Below are 16,752 nucleotides of genomic sequence, written 5' to 3'. Positions count from 1 at the left end.
GGTTCGAAACATACGCTTGACGTCGCTTGCTGCTATCCAATTAAACGTTTAAAGCAAATGGTTGACAATAATAACTTTACTTCTTCTCGAGTTGCATGTTAGCAATCGCAACGAACTATTGGGGGCGTTGTTGTATGAGACGAATACTTGCGATTTTTATATGAACAGTTACTCTGGAGACGTCTTTAATGCAGCGTGTAGCATTGTGACGTTCCTTCTTCATTGTGGCTTATTAAATTCAAAAAAGAAAAATGCATGATATTCTTTTTTGTGCAAACGAAAACAAAATGGTATCTCTTTTTTTAAGAGAAGTAACATCCAAAACACATCGGAAAAATATTTGTAAATAAACAGAAAAAAATATGTATTTTCTTATTAGAGTTAAAACCTAATGCCTGAGAAATGGTTTTACTAAATTTATTGATATAACATGAAAGGCCTACTTAATCTTTACATTCCATAGTTTTAAGAATCATATTACTTCAAACATTGAAATAAGCAAAAAGTATACATAAGCCTCATAATTGTATATAATTTAATTTTCTAAAAAGCTTTTTTGACAACAATTTTTATCAGAAAATTTTAAGTTTCAATAAAATCATTATTTAGAAACTAAAAGACGTAAAATAAAGAATGATTACGAAAAAAAAAAATATTTTAAAAATTCCTCACATTAAATAAAAAACTTTCAAGGTTTTTTTTTGTTTTTATTCATAATCGGACGTAGAAAACCATTCTATAGAAAATTATCATCAAATAAGAAAAAAAATGTCTTAAAAGTAAATTTTTTGTAATAAAAATCATAATACTCACCTGTTTTATAAATTCGAAGAATTCCAAAATGACATGTTCTTCGTTTGAAAATTTTACTTTCAAATAATATTTACATAGATTATTCCTTCATTACTTTTAAATAGCATATCACACAGCAAAATTTTATAATTGTAAGATCTCGATATGAATTTTAATGTGTAGTTTAAAAACAGAATAGCTGAATTCTAGTTTAAATTATTCTTTCAAAACTGAAAAATACTTACCACGAAAACGATAAAAATTTATTAATAATCAGCACAAATGATACTATTTCATCTAATTCGGATGATTATTTATTGTTGTTTTCCGAATTATATAGATACAGAAATATATACTATTCTATAAAGAAGGAGAATATTCTATAACTATTACAGTTCTGTACGTTTTGAATTCACATTTATCCATTGGAATGAAGAAAGCAATGTTGACTTCTCTTTGATTTGTAATGAATTGATGATCCAAAAAAAAAAATGTATTTTACCGTAATACACACATCTGTAACAGTATGCGATCCCAAAGTTGCAAGTTTGTTGATAATAGAAAGGTAAAAATTATTGAGAAATTGTTCTTCAAATGCTTGGCGTGTTCTGCTTCAATGTTTGGCATGTTCTGATTCGTTTTCTCAAGTTCTTCTGTCTTTTTCTAAGGGAAATTTTGCTTCTTATTTGCTGCTAAGAAAATGGCGTCGGTCTTTGCCAATGGTTATGATAGAACTCATGCTGATATTTTCAGGCTCCCGCTAGAGGGCGTACTCAAGCGTTGTGATCGCGAATTGACTTTAAAACGATGGCTGAAACTTAACTAATGAGATAGTTGGGTATACTATAGCCTACGTCACAGGTCGTGTTATTCCTACTAAATTTAACTAGTAAACAGCATTTTCTGCGAACCTGATTTCTAGCAACAAGTAAAAGCATCAAACGAAGTGTCTTGTTATAAGTCGCTACTCGGCAGGTTGGAATTGTATTAGTCTAGTTCCTCTTGAAATAATTTATTTTGTTGTTTTATCGAAGTTTATGATTTTAGTAAACATATTTAAAACTCAGCTTATTAATAAAACTAAAAGGTAAATGTTATTCCTAGTAAAATTTTCGAAGTTGAAGTAGTTGTGTTTTTTTCATATTATACCCAATTGCATTTCTCAAACGACTTTTACCGAATGCTATTCTTGATCGCAACACTTGAAAACGCCCTCTAGCAGAGAGGATATTTTCAGGCTATTATATATTAAGTTTTCATTTAGTTTTATCAGAATCATTGGCGGAGTAGAACGCCTTTCTTTTTTAGCAGAAAATAGGAAGCAAAATTTCCCTTAAGAAAATGCAGAGGAACTTGGGGAAAAAAAAAAAAACGATCTAGAACATAGGTAAATCTTTCTAAAACAGAACGCGCCCAACACTTGAAGAACAATTTCTCTAGAATTTTCTCTTTTCTTTTATCAACAATTTTTCAACCGAAAACTTCCGATTCCGAAAACTTCGATTCGTTTTTTTCAATTCATCAATACCTTTTTCTTCAATCCATCTGTCTTCAATTCATTATAAATTAAAATGAAATTAACATTGCTTATTACATTCCAATGAATAAATGTGATTTCAGAACGTGTAGAACAGTAATAATTATAGTATATTCTTCTTCTTCATAAAATGGTACATATTTCTGTATCTATATAATTCGGAAAAAAATAAAGAATCATCCGAATTACTTGTAATAGTATTATTTGCGCTGATTAATAATAATTTTTTATCGTTTTCTTAATAAGTATTTTTTAATTTTGAATGATTAATTTCAACTAAAATTCAGGTGGTCTGTTTTTAAGTTACATATTGATATTGATATCGAGATCTTAAAATTTTAAAATTTTATTGTGTGTTATGTTATCTTAAAGTAATGAATTGATAATCTATGTATATATATTTTTTGAAAATAAAATTCTCAAACGAAGATTTCATATTGTAATTCTCCACATTTATAAAGCAGGTAAGTGCTATGATTTTTATAATAAAAAATTTAATTGCAAATAATTTGCTTTTCTAGTTTCATGATAGTTCTCTACAGAATGGTTTTCTATGTCTGATTAAGAATAAATAAAAAAAAACCAATGTGGAAGTTTTTCTATTTCAATATGAGGAATTTTTTGAATGGTTTTTTTTATCGAAAGCATTCTTTATTTTACGTTTTTTAGTTTATAAATAACAATTTTTCATTGAAACTTTAAATTTTTTTTTGGATATAAATTGTTGTCAAAAAACCTTTTTCTTGCAAAATTAAATGATATAACATTTTGGGTTTCTGTATGCATATTTTAATGTGTGATATTTATTTTAATGTGCGAAGTAATATGATTCAGAAAGGCATGGAATGGAAAGTTTTAAATAGGAGTTTGATATTAGATCATTAAATTTTGTAGAGTTAATTCGCAGGTATTAGGTTTTAATTCTAATAAGAAGATACAGTTTTTTTAAACTTTATTTGCAAATATTTTTCCGATGTGTTAAGATGTTCCTTCTCTAAAAAAAGAGATTCCATTTTGTTTTCTCTTGCATAAGCAAGAATATCAAAATGTTTTCTTTTTTAAATTTAATAAGCCACAATAAAGACGAAATGTTACAGTAACCAAACCAACTGATAATCGTGTTGTTCTGCCAGCAATAATTCGCCTCAAATAACAACGCCCTCTATAGGTCTTTGCGTTCGCGAATATTTGAAAATTTCGAATGGATTTTAGGATTGCTGGCTAAAGTCCCTTGCAGACGATATCCGAATTTCAGGATGACTCAGTGCGAATTATTCTGCCGTTATAAGAGATAGACAAACACAGAGATTAACTCTTTATTTTATTATTAGTTTTTAGAAAGCTTAGAACTTAAACATACAAAAATACACACATAAAAAAGATGTAATAGAAATGCAAAAAAGAAATAAATGTATAACTTAAAAGATTTACTTGTTTATTCACGCAGGTTTATTTAAAGGCATATTCAGATAAATATGCCTTTAAAGTTATTAGATATAAGAACTATACTAATAATATTTCAAACTAACTGAAATTCCCACTTTAAGTGAAACTTATTTGCCACCACCAATAAAAACATACCATCATCAATAATACATAAAATCATCAATGTAGAGTTAATTTTAGAAGGGAGATTGCAGCGTGCAACTCCCTGTTTCGCGTTATTTAATCATTTCCACGTGGTTTCCCAAATTACGATGTCTTTTAATCCGATGTAATTTAATATACGAATTTTGAATTTCAATTTATCACTCTTTAACCTGTTGAATTCACAATGACTCCATAGCAAGTTCTTATAATGTTCAGACAACTTTTTTATATATTTTTGAATGGTTTCTCATTTTTCGATAAGTTTAATTACACACCACGACACACACAATGTTATAAAGACACTCAAATTTCGGATTTGAGTAACGATTATTTGTCAACAAGTTTTTCGAAATCCCTTTTTGACTTACTGGTTACAAAATAATTTTATGTTTTATGAATATTTTGTTTCGGTCACTTCCACTTGTATTTCTTGATTTCGATATTTTAAATACGACATTATTACATCCCGCATAATTAAAAGGTATTACTTTTGGACGTGGTCTATTCCGAGGATCACTTTATGGTAATCACTGGCCTAGGAAACAATTTTCAAAAATTCACTATGACATTGATTTGTCTTTTCCTATTTTTAACTATCGAATAGTATTATTTAATTTTTTTAAAACTACTTCTTTCTTACAAAATTGCTTCAGAAAACCAATTTTTGATGTCAGTGTCTTTTGTTTTTTCAAAAAATTTTTCTGTCAATCTTTGACTTTGCTCACAACTCAATGTGTTTTTCCAGTCTCCAACAACACCTTTTCTAACATTGCTTTTTGCTAAAACCCTAGAAGGTAAATCCAAACTGGTGACGAACTCAGCTACGTATTTAACTCCAGAATAAGTTTCAGAATTCGACTCTTTCATGCCGGAAAGGCTTGGCCAGCAATAATGTTTCTGCATGTATTCATAACTACTAAACAGAATGATATTGTTGAGAACAGAGTTGTCTTTCTCGATTGCTTCAGTGTATTCTTGACCCAAAAAATTCGAAACAGACACAACAACGCCCCTAATGTCTTTTTTCATCTCTTCATATGTTGTATAAAAGACGTTCGAATCATTACGATGGGGATACCAAGAGAGTAAATGATCAAAATAATCATTGTACTCCAATTCCCCATCCATAAAAAGTTCAAAAAAATGATTAAATTTGCCATCCCAGTATCCAAAGCCTGGATGATTTTGTGCGTGATGATAAAAAGATACACAGCAATCTTTTGGATTCCGCGCAACAAATATGTACTTTGCTTCAGGGGACAATGAGAGATGGTTGTAGGGTAGATGCGTTTTAATACATCCGGGTTTCTTCATTTTCTGAATGCCTTCAAATCCATACATGTCGATGAATGGGCAATATTTGATGAATTCCGACACGTCCAAGTTACCTGTTTTTCCGATATTCAGTTCTTCGCCCTTGCGGAAAATATACATGAGTATATGCTGCATCCAAGTTGTGCCACATTTAGGATAAGTAACAATAAAGGTGTCATTAGGTTGAGCCTTGTAGTACAGCGCTTCTCTAAAACATGTTGGAGAGAACATAGAAGGATAAATGATTCCGTTCATGATGCTATACAACGGTGCTTTTCCTATTTTTTCCATATTTAAATCCACTAATTTGGAATGTCTGAAAAAGGAAAAAAATAAGATTGAAATGAAAAATAATGAAAATGACGAAAAAGATTTTTCGTGATTACACTACCGTTAGAAATCGGGGATTGCATTGAAGCATAATTTAGTTCAAATCTGCAGCAACTTTTGAGGAATAAAACGCATGGTTCAGTTCAGCACTTATTAAAATTACAGCAACCTACTTAAATGGTAGCGATATTACGGTTTAACATTGAATTGAGTTTTCTGCGAAAGTAAATATACCTATTTTAAAAACCAAATAAGTTTTATGAACATAAATAGGGCCGCTTATGTAAAGGTTTCGTTGTCCCCACGCCAGCTGAATACGGAGCTCGTATACACACAGAGTCTGGCGTGGATGTCGGCAAAGTACGGTGCTCGTATACTCTGGGCATTACGTGAATGCAGGCTAAATACTGTGCTCGTGTATACACAAGGGCTTGCATGGATGTCGGCACACTACAGTGCTCGCATACACAAGGGCTTGGGTGGATGTCGGCAAAGTACAGTGCTCGTATACACAAGGACTTGCGTGGATGTCGGTGAACTACGGTGCTTGTATATTCGAAAAACTCATTGAAAAAAGTTCAGAAAAAAGTATAAAGTCGATACTGATTACGTAATTTTCAGACCTAAAACATCCAAGAAAACGGTTTTCTTTAGTACAAGAAGCAAATCCGAGATGTATATAAACAGATTTTGGTAATTTGCTCTCGTAATTTACAATTTACAATTTTGGTAATTTAGAATGCCAAAGGGAGCTCCTTTAATCGGAAGTCGAACGAGGAAGAACTTTAGCTTTTAAAGAAATGGGCTTGAGTGGTTCCCAAATTGCAAAAAATAGGAAGGTCCAAAGCTAGAGTAAATAGTTACGTCCGGAATCTTGCAAGCTGTAACAGTAAACAGCGTATCGGAAGGCAAAAAAATTTCATCTAGAATCAAGAAAGACGAATCTGAAAGACGTGAGATGTCATCTGCACAAAATAAAAATGATATGCAGTTACCATGCAGCAGCGGCTTGGTTAGAAATTATTGAAACAATACTTCAAACATTCAATTTAAAAATATTAAGGCAAAACCTCAGCTCACTAAATTGCACAAAGATGCTCGTTTAGAATTTGCAAAGCAACATCTTAAGAAAGGTACGAATTGGAGCGATGTGGTCTGTTCGGTTGAAAAGAAATTTAATTTGGATGTACCAGATGAATGTCGATATTTTTGGTATGATTTACAGACTGAGCCACACTTGTTTTTTAAACGTAAATTTGGTGATGGGTTCGTTATGATTTGGGATACTTTTGGAGCAGGCTGTACAACTCTAACTATTTTTTTACAAACTAAAATGAATTCAATTCAGGATATGTTGGGAGTTAATTTATTGCCTGTTGCTTCTCTTATAACATCCGGAGACTGGACCTTCCAACAAGACAATACGGCAGTCCATACTTAGTATACTTGATGTAATAACAGTGCAGAATTAGTACTTTTTTCCAACTTACTTTGTTTCGAAATCTTGTTATGACGCATAAATTACTGTTTAATGTATTTAACTATTAATTTCATTTTGATTTTGTTATGTCATAATCTTTGGCTGTATTATAAAATAAAATCATGTAAGTCCTTTCTTCTAACATTTTACCACTTCCTTCAGTAACTTACTTTTATGCAACACTGTATGAGGTTTATGTGTGTAGATTAGCGGTTCCCGAGTGGCGTTCCGCGGAAGCCTAGGGCTCTGTGGAAGAGTGTAAGGGGTTCTGCTAATAATTAGTTTTTATAACCAGTGATGAGTTTTGAAAGCTTAGATTATATTTAAATCCAAGCTATAATTCATAATTTAGTTAATTCTTCGGTCTGCCTTTATGAAATTATTTCAAGTAAAATGCCATAGAAATAGCAATGGCATTTTTCAAAGAAAATATGCTATTTTTAACAACAATAAATTGTACAAATTATAAAAAGAACAACAATTTATAAAATATTGCATTAGTACTTCTCATTGCATTTTTTAAATCAAAATAAAATCAATATTATTAATGAAGAAATATGTTTCCCTAATAACTATTTTCAACTTTTATTGCAGTTCTTCTAAGTTTCATTTCATTCATTTTCAGCTTATGTATATACACTGAAAACAAATTCCTAACTAGACTGGATATAGCACAAGCATTGCAAATTCAACTGTCAGACAGAAACATAATTTAAGATTATTAATAATAAAACAGTTAGAAGTCTTTATACTCCTAATTAAATATTTAGAAATAATCTTTTATAGATTCACAATCACCTTGATGAACTTCATAAAGTAGGAGTTCAGCTGAAATGTGGTTGATTATTAAGGGTTTCGTAACCGAAAAACCCTGGTGTAGATAAAAGTTATCCAGAAATAATTTGATAAATAAATAAATAAATGCTAAATTGTTTTATAAATTAAATAAAAATTGAATAATTAATATTAATTAATGATTAAAAACTAATAATTGCTGACAAATTGTTAGATGCGTTTTAAACATGTCTGAAGTAAGGGTTAAGTATGCGCTTTCTCTTAATAAAGTTATACGACGCAAAAAGTATCACAAATTAACAGACTTACTCTAGTAACAAAAATAAAGCCTAATAAGTAGTCATTCTATGGTGACAAAAAACAGTCTTACTATAGTATGGGGTCTCCCTGGCCGAGTGGTTTCGGCCAGCAAGCGATCTGTCGCGTGAAGGTATCAGGTTTAACCAGTACGCAGCTGCTCTGCTATTAGGCAGTAGCATCATTCTTTTTACAGATTTGTAAAATTGAGTCAGGTTAATATTACTCTAGTCACGTGTTCCGGTCAGTCAAAACGTAAAATTAATAATATAGAATTCAAAACAGCATGACTTTTTGCGTAATAAACTGGCAATGATAATGTTTTAAAAGAATTTAATTATATATATTTGAAATTATTTTTTATTTAATGGTTTTAGTTTTTAGTGGGTAACTCAATACACATACATCATATTCCCCTCGATAAAATTGTGTCGATTTCAACAGATGGGGCCAAAGTATGACCGGTGTAAGAAAAGGGTTTGTTGCTATTTTGAAAGAAAAAATTAATCAAGAGATACTTGTTTACCATTGTATCATTCACCAAGAAGCGCTCTGTAAGCAAACATTTCCGGATGAAATTTGTAAAGTTATGGAATTAGTGATTACCATTATCAACTCCAGTTTAGCTAAAGCTCCTAATCATCGCCAATTCAAAGAATTTTTTATTCGAAATGGAGAGTGAGTGCACTGATCTTTTGCTTCATAGCAAGGTACGTTGGTTATCCAGAGGGAACGTTTTAAAACGTTTCGCGTCCCTTTTTCCGGAAATTAAAGCATTTCTCCTTGAGAAGGGCGTTCAGTATCCAGAACTAACAGACGATCAGTGGATTCAAAACTTTTATTTCATGGTAGACGTTACGTCTCGTCTAAATCAGCTTAATCGTAAACTACAAGGGAAAGGAAACTTAATTTTTTCGATGCTAGAAGAAGTAATAACATTTGAAAACAAATTATCCATTTTTGCTCAGGATTTTGAAAGGGAAACATTGTTTCACTTTCCGAGCCTGCTGAAGCATCGCCAAGAAAATAATTCCTCTATTGATAAACACCATTTTAAAACAATAATTTTAAATATGAGGGATGCATTTCTCAGCAGGTTTCAGGAATTTAAAAACAGCAGAGCAACTTTAGCATTTGTCAAAAATCCTCTTAATTCTACGATAACCGAGTTGAAATTTTCTTCTTTTGAAATTGACATTGGTAGCTTTGAAATACAATTGCTGGATTTAAAAAACAAGGAGATCGCGCTCTAAATTCGAACGTCTTTGTGTTGAATTGGAAGTATAGGAGAAGAAAAAATTTGATCTTAGTTCACAGCACAAGTGGTCTGCTTTGAATGACCTGGAGAAGGAAGACATGATCATTTTCAACGCTTGGAATAGTATTTCTGACTCTTACGATCAGCTGAAAAAGCTCGCGTTTGCTGTTCTTTCCCTTTTCGGTTCTACATATATATGCGAACAATTTTTTCAAGCATGAAAATTATCAAGAGTAATCTGAGAAGTCGTTTTATTGATGAGAACTTGCAATCACGCTTAAAATTAAAAACAACAACATACAAACCTGACTTACTCAAACTTTCCAAGGAGATGCAAGCACATTGTTTGCATTAATAAATATTTATTAAGTATGAAATTTAGTTTTATTTAGTGTACTACTTATTTAGAGTAATAAAAGTTTACTAAACAAGCAGATTTGGCTCCCAATTTTTTTCAAAAATTGTTGTAATGTTCATATTTGGCTCTTTGGCTAATAAGTTTGCCGACCACTGCCCTAGAGCCCATCCGAGCCAGAAATACAATAGTATTACGTAGACATCGTGACTGCCGAAGCCCGAGCTTCGATCTAGCCTCACAAAGCAAAAACACTCAATCGAAGTAGCACATAAAATTTTTACACCTTAATGTAATTTTTTACGCACCTTTTTACACCTTACCTAGACCAAACATTTCATTGAAAGTACTGCAAAATGTTTTGAAATTTTGTATCATTAGTCCTAGCGCGAAGTCCGAAAACGTTTTTCAGTAAACGAACCTGGGGCTCGGAGTTAGCCCGCTTCATCTATAGCAAACAATAAAGATCAAAACAAGTTCAATTCGAAGTTAAAACTTAAGTGTTTCTAATAATCGTCTTTTAACAACTATCTGTTTCATATCGCAATTAAACCTGTTTTGTTTTTTACGACTGTGATTCATCATATTTCGATAGTGTTTCTACTTTTTACTCGCCTACAAAATAACCCCCAATGAGCATACTTTTTAGTTTTGATTTTTAATTCGAATTCTAAAAATATGCATAAAGTGTGGTCTTTACGGAACACCCATTATTTGAAAGAGTGAAAGAGTTATTGAAAAAGATTTTTTTAGCATTTGACGCATCTTCAAATGTAACAATCGAAGCAAAGTTATTATGAACATCACTATCAAAGGAAAATGCAGTTGCGAATATTTAATGACAATATTCAAATCAAGTAACGTATATTCAATGACAAATAATAGAATTGAATAATAGATGTAGTTAATACTGTTGTTCTCCTCTTTTTAAAAGTGTCTTTTTATTACGCACGAGGCAATATTTAACCCTTTCGCACCGGATGGGATACATGCTGTACCAGTCAGGTAAATTTTTGATATTACGTCTGGGACAACATATGTCCCAGTTACTGAAAAATATCTAGGATAGAAAATAACGCCCACTTTGTTCTCCAAATCGATTTTAAGGCCGTCTCATCGTTCTGAGTCCATAAATTTCTCACGTCAATCGTTCCAGGTCTAATCAAGCAAGCGACAACTTGCTCCGGACAGCGAATAAATGTTTTCGAGTGGTAGTTTATTAATTGTTATTTTTGTTTTAATAAATATTCAATTTATTAGGTTTTCAGCCATCACTATTGCTAAATAATTCGAAGGCTTATTCGAAGGCTCCTTCCTCAGATGGAGGGTTAGCTCCTGGCGGTGCTGATGCTAAGATAACCACCACATATGAGTATGAGCATGATGAAGGATCGAAATGAGTCGAAAGAGCATTTACCCTGATAACAAGTTGAGACAGCTCGCTTATATTAGTGAGTCTTCTGAAACTGAAAACATCGAAGAGGAGACTGAAAATGAAGTCGTTTCACCCAATCGCAATGATTTGTTTGATGATGGAGTTGAGCTCCAGAACCAGAATCTACCATCATTTTCAAGGTCCCACCCAACTAACTTTACACCACGAATGCCACTAGTTACTTACATCAAGGGTCAAACAAATTTCTCTATTGGCAGCGTAGCCACCGAAGTGGATTCTTTCTTCAAGATCATTCCCAAAAGCTTATTCATTTACATTGCCCAACGTACGAACGAAAGTATTGAAATGGAAAGAAAGAACATTTGGAAATGCGAGCAAAGAAGTCAATAAGCAAAGGCCCTCATCCTCCAAAACTATATCATCATCATCATCAACAGCGAGACTTTTCAATGTTGGAAACCATTTCCCTTGAAGGAAAAACACGCAGAAGATGTGCATGGTGCGCAAATATGAATAAAGAGGCACACTCGAAAATAGTGTGCACCTCTTGCAACGTAGCACTGTGCAAGAACTGTTTACCGCCCTTCCACGCCCCCAAGAAACCCAGACTTCAGATACTGTTGTTCCTCCACTACTTTCAATTTTTTACCTTTCTTATTTTATAACTGTTAATTTCGAAAAGTGCTTATAAATAAATAAGTTAATAAAAATGTTAACGCAAATGTACATGAAAAGGTTAATTAAAAAACGTTGCCTAAAATAATCATCAAAATATTAGGTTCCATGTCAATAAAAATGAGTTATTGATTCTAGAATTCCGGCCGGGACATACCCTGTCCCGGGGTTTAGATGCTTTGGGGTTACGGAGGGACATATGCTGTCCCATCAATGAAGCTTGTGAAATCATTGTTATTGAAGGTTCGCAGTTATGGGGTCGTTTATGCGTCTCCAAGACCTTCAACGTTTTAGGCATAAAAGTTATTTTATCTAATAATCGCTTGGAGGAGAAATAACTGATCCCGGCAATGGGGCGCACTTGGACTGATTTTTCGCCGTATTGAAAGGGTTAAAGAAATTCGTTAAATAATGACTTATTAGTTTGATATTTTTAAGAATAGGTTAAGTGTTCTGTAGATTGTAGTTAGCTTAGTACGGTACATAATTGATTACGTTAGATTAGTTTCAGATCCAATAAACAGATGGCAGCACATTCATTTGCAGGTATTGAACCTTAATTGAAATGTTTTAAAGACCGTTCAGAATCGTAACTGAAAGGTTGTAATTGTATTTAAAAGTGTAAGGTTTTAATCGTCCAATTTTAGTTTACAGGAAGTATGTAAAAAAACATCGAGACTTTTTACCCCCTTCTCATACATGATAAATAATTATAAGATTTTCGCTATTGAGTCCACGTTTTTTTTAAAATTGTCCTTTAAAATACTTTAATCAGTTTTCTGGATAATAGAAATAAAATAAAATTTTGATTTTAATAGAGATACCGTAAGAGGAAATTAACTTTTTTTTCAAGGAGTTTTAATACATTTCATTTTTTATATTTCAATTTATTAGGTTCATAATTTAATTCTGACGGAGTTAAAAATTTTCTCTTATCTGGTTATATTCATTTTTCTCTTTTAATTACCCTCTTTTAATTTATTACATTTTTTTAAAAATAAGTAGTCCAGGAAGTATTACTTGACTCTTTTTCCTTCCTTTTACTTCAAAAAATAACTCTTATTGTAAATATCTTTATTTGCTTAAAAAAAGAACTTAAATGCAATGTCATAAACTGTTAGTTCTAACGAGGAAGCACTAATACACTACCTCGTTAAAAAACTTCATATGAATAAGTTACACTCAGCGTAATATTTAAAAAAGTGAATTCGAGAAATTTATTTTCAGCTGAGAAAAAAGTGTTAAACAGAGACAGTAGAACAAAAGAAGGTGCTTTTACCATAATACTTTCTAGATTAATTTCCTAAAGAAGAGATATTTTATCATAATGAAAGCACTTAACATTTTTCTTCCGCTTTTTGTTCCTCTTAAGTATTCTAATTTTAATATATTCCAAGAATATTTCTTTAAATAACCGTTTTAAATTACGTCATAATTCTTTTTGAATTAAAAATCTTATTTTAGTAGAAGGAAAAAATATTTTCTTTCATGTTTTAATGTTTTAAACTTTCATACTTTTTCCCGTTGAGCTTGTTTTATTATGAACAGATAAAAATGTACTTTATTTTGAAAATGATATACTAGAAAAATAAAATTTCTTCAGCGTTTTATTATTAATCTCCCGAGATTCATCTGGAAACTCGACTTTATAAACAAAATATATACAGACAATTGTCAAAGTATTATCAAATGAACATAACTTTATTTTGAAAATAATTATTTGGAAGAAAATTTTTTTTCAACTGTTTTATCAATAATCTCCCGCTTTTAATCCAGAACCCCAACTTAATAAATAAAATATATTAAGACAATTATCAATCTATTATCGAATAAAACAGAAATTTATTTTGAAAGCAATTAATTAGAATAATAAAATTTTTCAACTGCTTTATCATTAATCTCCCGACTTTAATCCAGAACCTTAACTTAATAAATAAAATATATAAAGACAATTGTCAACCTATTATCAAATAAAACAGAAATCTATTTTGAAAATAATTAGAAGAATAAATTTTTTCAACTGCTTTATCATTAATCTCCCGACTTTAATCCAGAACCCCAACTTAATAAATAAAATATATAAAGACAATTGTCAACCTATTATTGAATAAAACAGAAATTTATTTTGAAAGCAATTAATTAGAATAATAAAATTTTTCAACTGCTTTATCATTAATCTCCCGACTTTAACCCAGAACCTTAATTTAATAAATAAAATATATAAAGACAATTGTCAACCTATTATCGAATAAAACAGAAATTTATTTTGAAAGCAATTAATTAGAATAATAAAATTTTTCAACTGCTTTATCATTAATCTCCCGACTTTAATCCAGAACCTTAACTTAATAAATAAAATATATAAAGACAATTGTCAACCTATTATCAAATAAAACAGAAATCTATTTTGAAAATAATTAGAAGAATAAAATTTTTCAACTGCTTTATCATTAATCTCCCGACTTTAATCCAGAACCCCAACTTAATAAATAAAATATATCAAGACAATTGTCAACCTATTATCGAATAAAACAGAAATTTATTTTGAAAGCAATTAATTAGAATAATAAAATTTTTCAACTGCTTTATCATTAATCTCCCGACTTTAATCCAGAACCCTAACTTAATAAATAAAATATATAAAGACAATTGTCAACCAATTATCAAATAAAACAGAAATCTATTTTGAAAATAATTAGAAGAATAAAATTTTTCAACTGCTTTATCATTAATCTCCCGACTTTAATCCAGAACCCCAACTTAATAAATAAAATATATAAAGACAATTGTCAACCTATTATCGAATAAAACAGAAATTTATTTTGAAAGCAATTAATTAGAATAATAAAATTTTTCAACTGCTTTATCATTAATCTCCCGACTTTAATCCAGAACCTTAACTTAATAAATAAAATATATAAAGACAATTGTCAACCTATTATCAAATAAAACAGAAATCTATTTTGAAAATAATTAGAAGAATAAAATTTTTCAACTGCTTTATCATTAATCTCCCGACTTTAATCCAGAACCCCAACTTAATAAATAAAATATATAAAGACAATTGTCAACCTATTATCGAATAAAACAGAAATTTATTTTGAAAGCAATTAATTAGAATAATAAAATTTTTCAACTGCTTTATCATTAATCTCCCGACTTTAATCCAGAACATTAATTTAATAAATAAAATATATAAAGACAATCGTCAACCTATTATCAAATAAAACAGAAATCTATTTTGAAAATAATTAGAAGAATAAAATTTTTCAACTGCTTTATCATTAATCTCCCGACTTTAATCCAGAACCCCAACTTAATAAATAAAATATATAAAGACAATTGTCAACCTATTATCGAATAAAACAGAAATTTATTTTGAAAGCAATTAATTAGAAGAATAAAATTTTTCAACTGCTTTATCATTAATCTCCCAACTTTAATCCAGAACCTCAACTTAATAACTAAAATATTTAATAGTAAAATACTTAATAATAATACTAAATAATTAATACTAAAATACTTAATAATAATACTAAATAATTAATACTAAAATACTTAATAATAATAATAAGACAATTGTAAACCTATTATCGAATAAAACTGAAATTTATTTTGAAAATAATTAAATAGAAGAAAAAAATTTCTTCAATATTTTATCATAAATTTTTTGACATTAATCCGGAACCTCGACTTTATATGCAAAATATATAAAGACAATTGTCAACATATTATCGAATAAAACACAACTTTATTTTGAAAATAATTAACTTGAAGAATAAAATTTATCATATCGTTTGCACTAATTAATTAGGATATTTTAAGTCACACCCTCGAAAAATTAATATTGAGTCCTGGAACGAAAAGATCCAATCATAAGATTAAATTTATTCAGGGTGGCCAGTTTTTTTTATTTTGCGCACTGTACATGGGAAAGAAACTTACCACTGTAATAGAAAAAGTAACATGTATGACCCTAATTCAATTAGTTTAAAGACGCACAGCTGTTTTAATGCTACAAACGAATCAACATTGGCAGGCATCAGAATAGGGAGAAATATAAGAAAATTAACCGAATTGATCACTGGTGAGAGCTAAGACTGAACGCTACAGACAGAACTGGCGAATAGGAAAGAATCAGAAACCGAAAGCAACAGAGTGGAAACGGAATAATATGAATAATGTATGGAAATTTTACAGGAAATAGAGAATAATAAGTCTAATCTAAAGAAATCAACATTATATTTTGAGGGAAAAAGATTTAATAAATGGTGGAGAATTATTTTTTTCCCGGATGAAATAAAGCACGGAGAAATATTTTCTGCATGTCACACATTAATAGTCTGATGAATAAAATTTGAAGTCTGACATCAGCATATTTTTTTTTCAGAAAATACGTATAGGATGTTTTTTTAGGACGACCTGTACACACCTTCTTACAGAAAATATTTTATTTTTTCGATTAAGTATATGGTAATAAATAAGCATCTATCTATCTACCTACATACATATCTATCTATCTATCTATAGCATAATAGATGAATACAAAAAGGACAAAAAGAAAAGGAAAAAAAATGAAGAAAATTAAGAAAAACATTAAGTTTTATTGACTGCGCATAAGCTGCAAGTAAACAGAACTCATAAATAAAGTTCAAAATATAGAGAAAACAAGGAAAAATTACAGAACAATAAAAAAAAAGCGAAAAATAATAATAAAAATCCGGAAAAAAAAATTCCGAAAAAATGAAAAAAAAAAAAAAAAAAGCTAATAAAATCTGGAAAATAAAAGATTTCCTCAGCTCACACGATTATATCCGGAAAAAGGATATAATCGTGTGAGCTGATATAAAGATTATATCTTTTATTTTCCAGATTTTTATATTTTTTCTTCTCATTTTTTCGGAATTTTTTCCCCCGGATTCTTATTATTATT

General features: G+C 30.1%; 1 protein-coding gene across 2 annotated transcripts in view; it reads right to left on the bottom strand.

Annotated features, from left to right (window-relative positions):
- Nucleotides 1-3,641: 3,641 nt before the first annotated feature.
- LOC107449465 (sulfotransferase ssu-1) overlaps nucleotides 3,642-16,752 on the bottom strand; it is a 37,116-nt gene continuing 24,005 nt past the window's right edge. Inside the window, exons 1-2 of one of the 2 annotated variants that reach the window (XM_016064990.4) lie at nucleotides 15,765-15,946; nucleotides 3,642-5,549 (exon numbers count right to left, since the gene is read on the bottom strand). In XM_016064990.4, the coding sequence (XP_015920476.2) occupies nucleotides 4,556-5,524 (969 nt within the window). In that variant the 5' untranslated portion in view covers nucleotides 5,525-5,549; nucleotides 15,765-15,946 and the 3' untranslated portion in view covers nucleotides 3,642-4,555. Of the gene's footprint in view, nucleotides 5,550-15,764; nucleotides 15,947-16,752 lie in introns of those variants that run through there. The other variant, XM_087149912.1, reaches the window with a different exon arrangement.

Source organism: Parasteatoda tepidariorum, chromosome 8, assembly GCF_982258835.1.
Source record: "Parasteatoda tepidariorum strain Cologne lab strain chromosome 8, Ptep-v5.0, whole genome shotgun sequence".
Taxonomy (NCBI): domain Eukaryota; kingdom Metazoa; phylum Arthropoda; class Arachnida; order Araneae; family Theridiidae; genus Parasteatoda; species Parasteatoda tepidariorum.
Note: the sequence above shows the minus strand (reverse complement) of the source record. Positions and strands in the feature narration are given on the sequence as shown.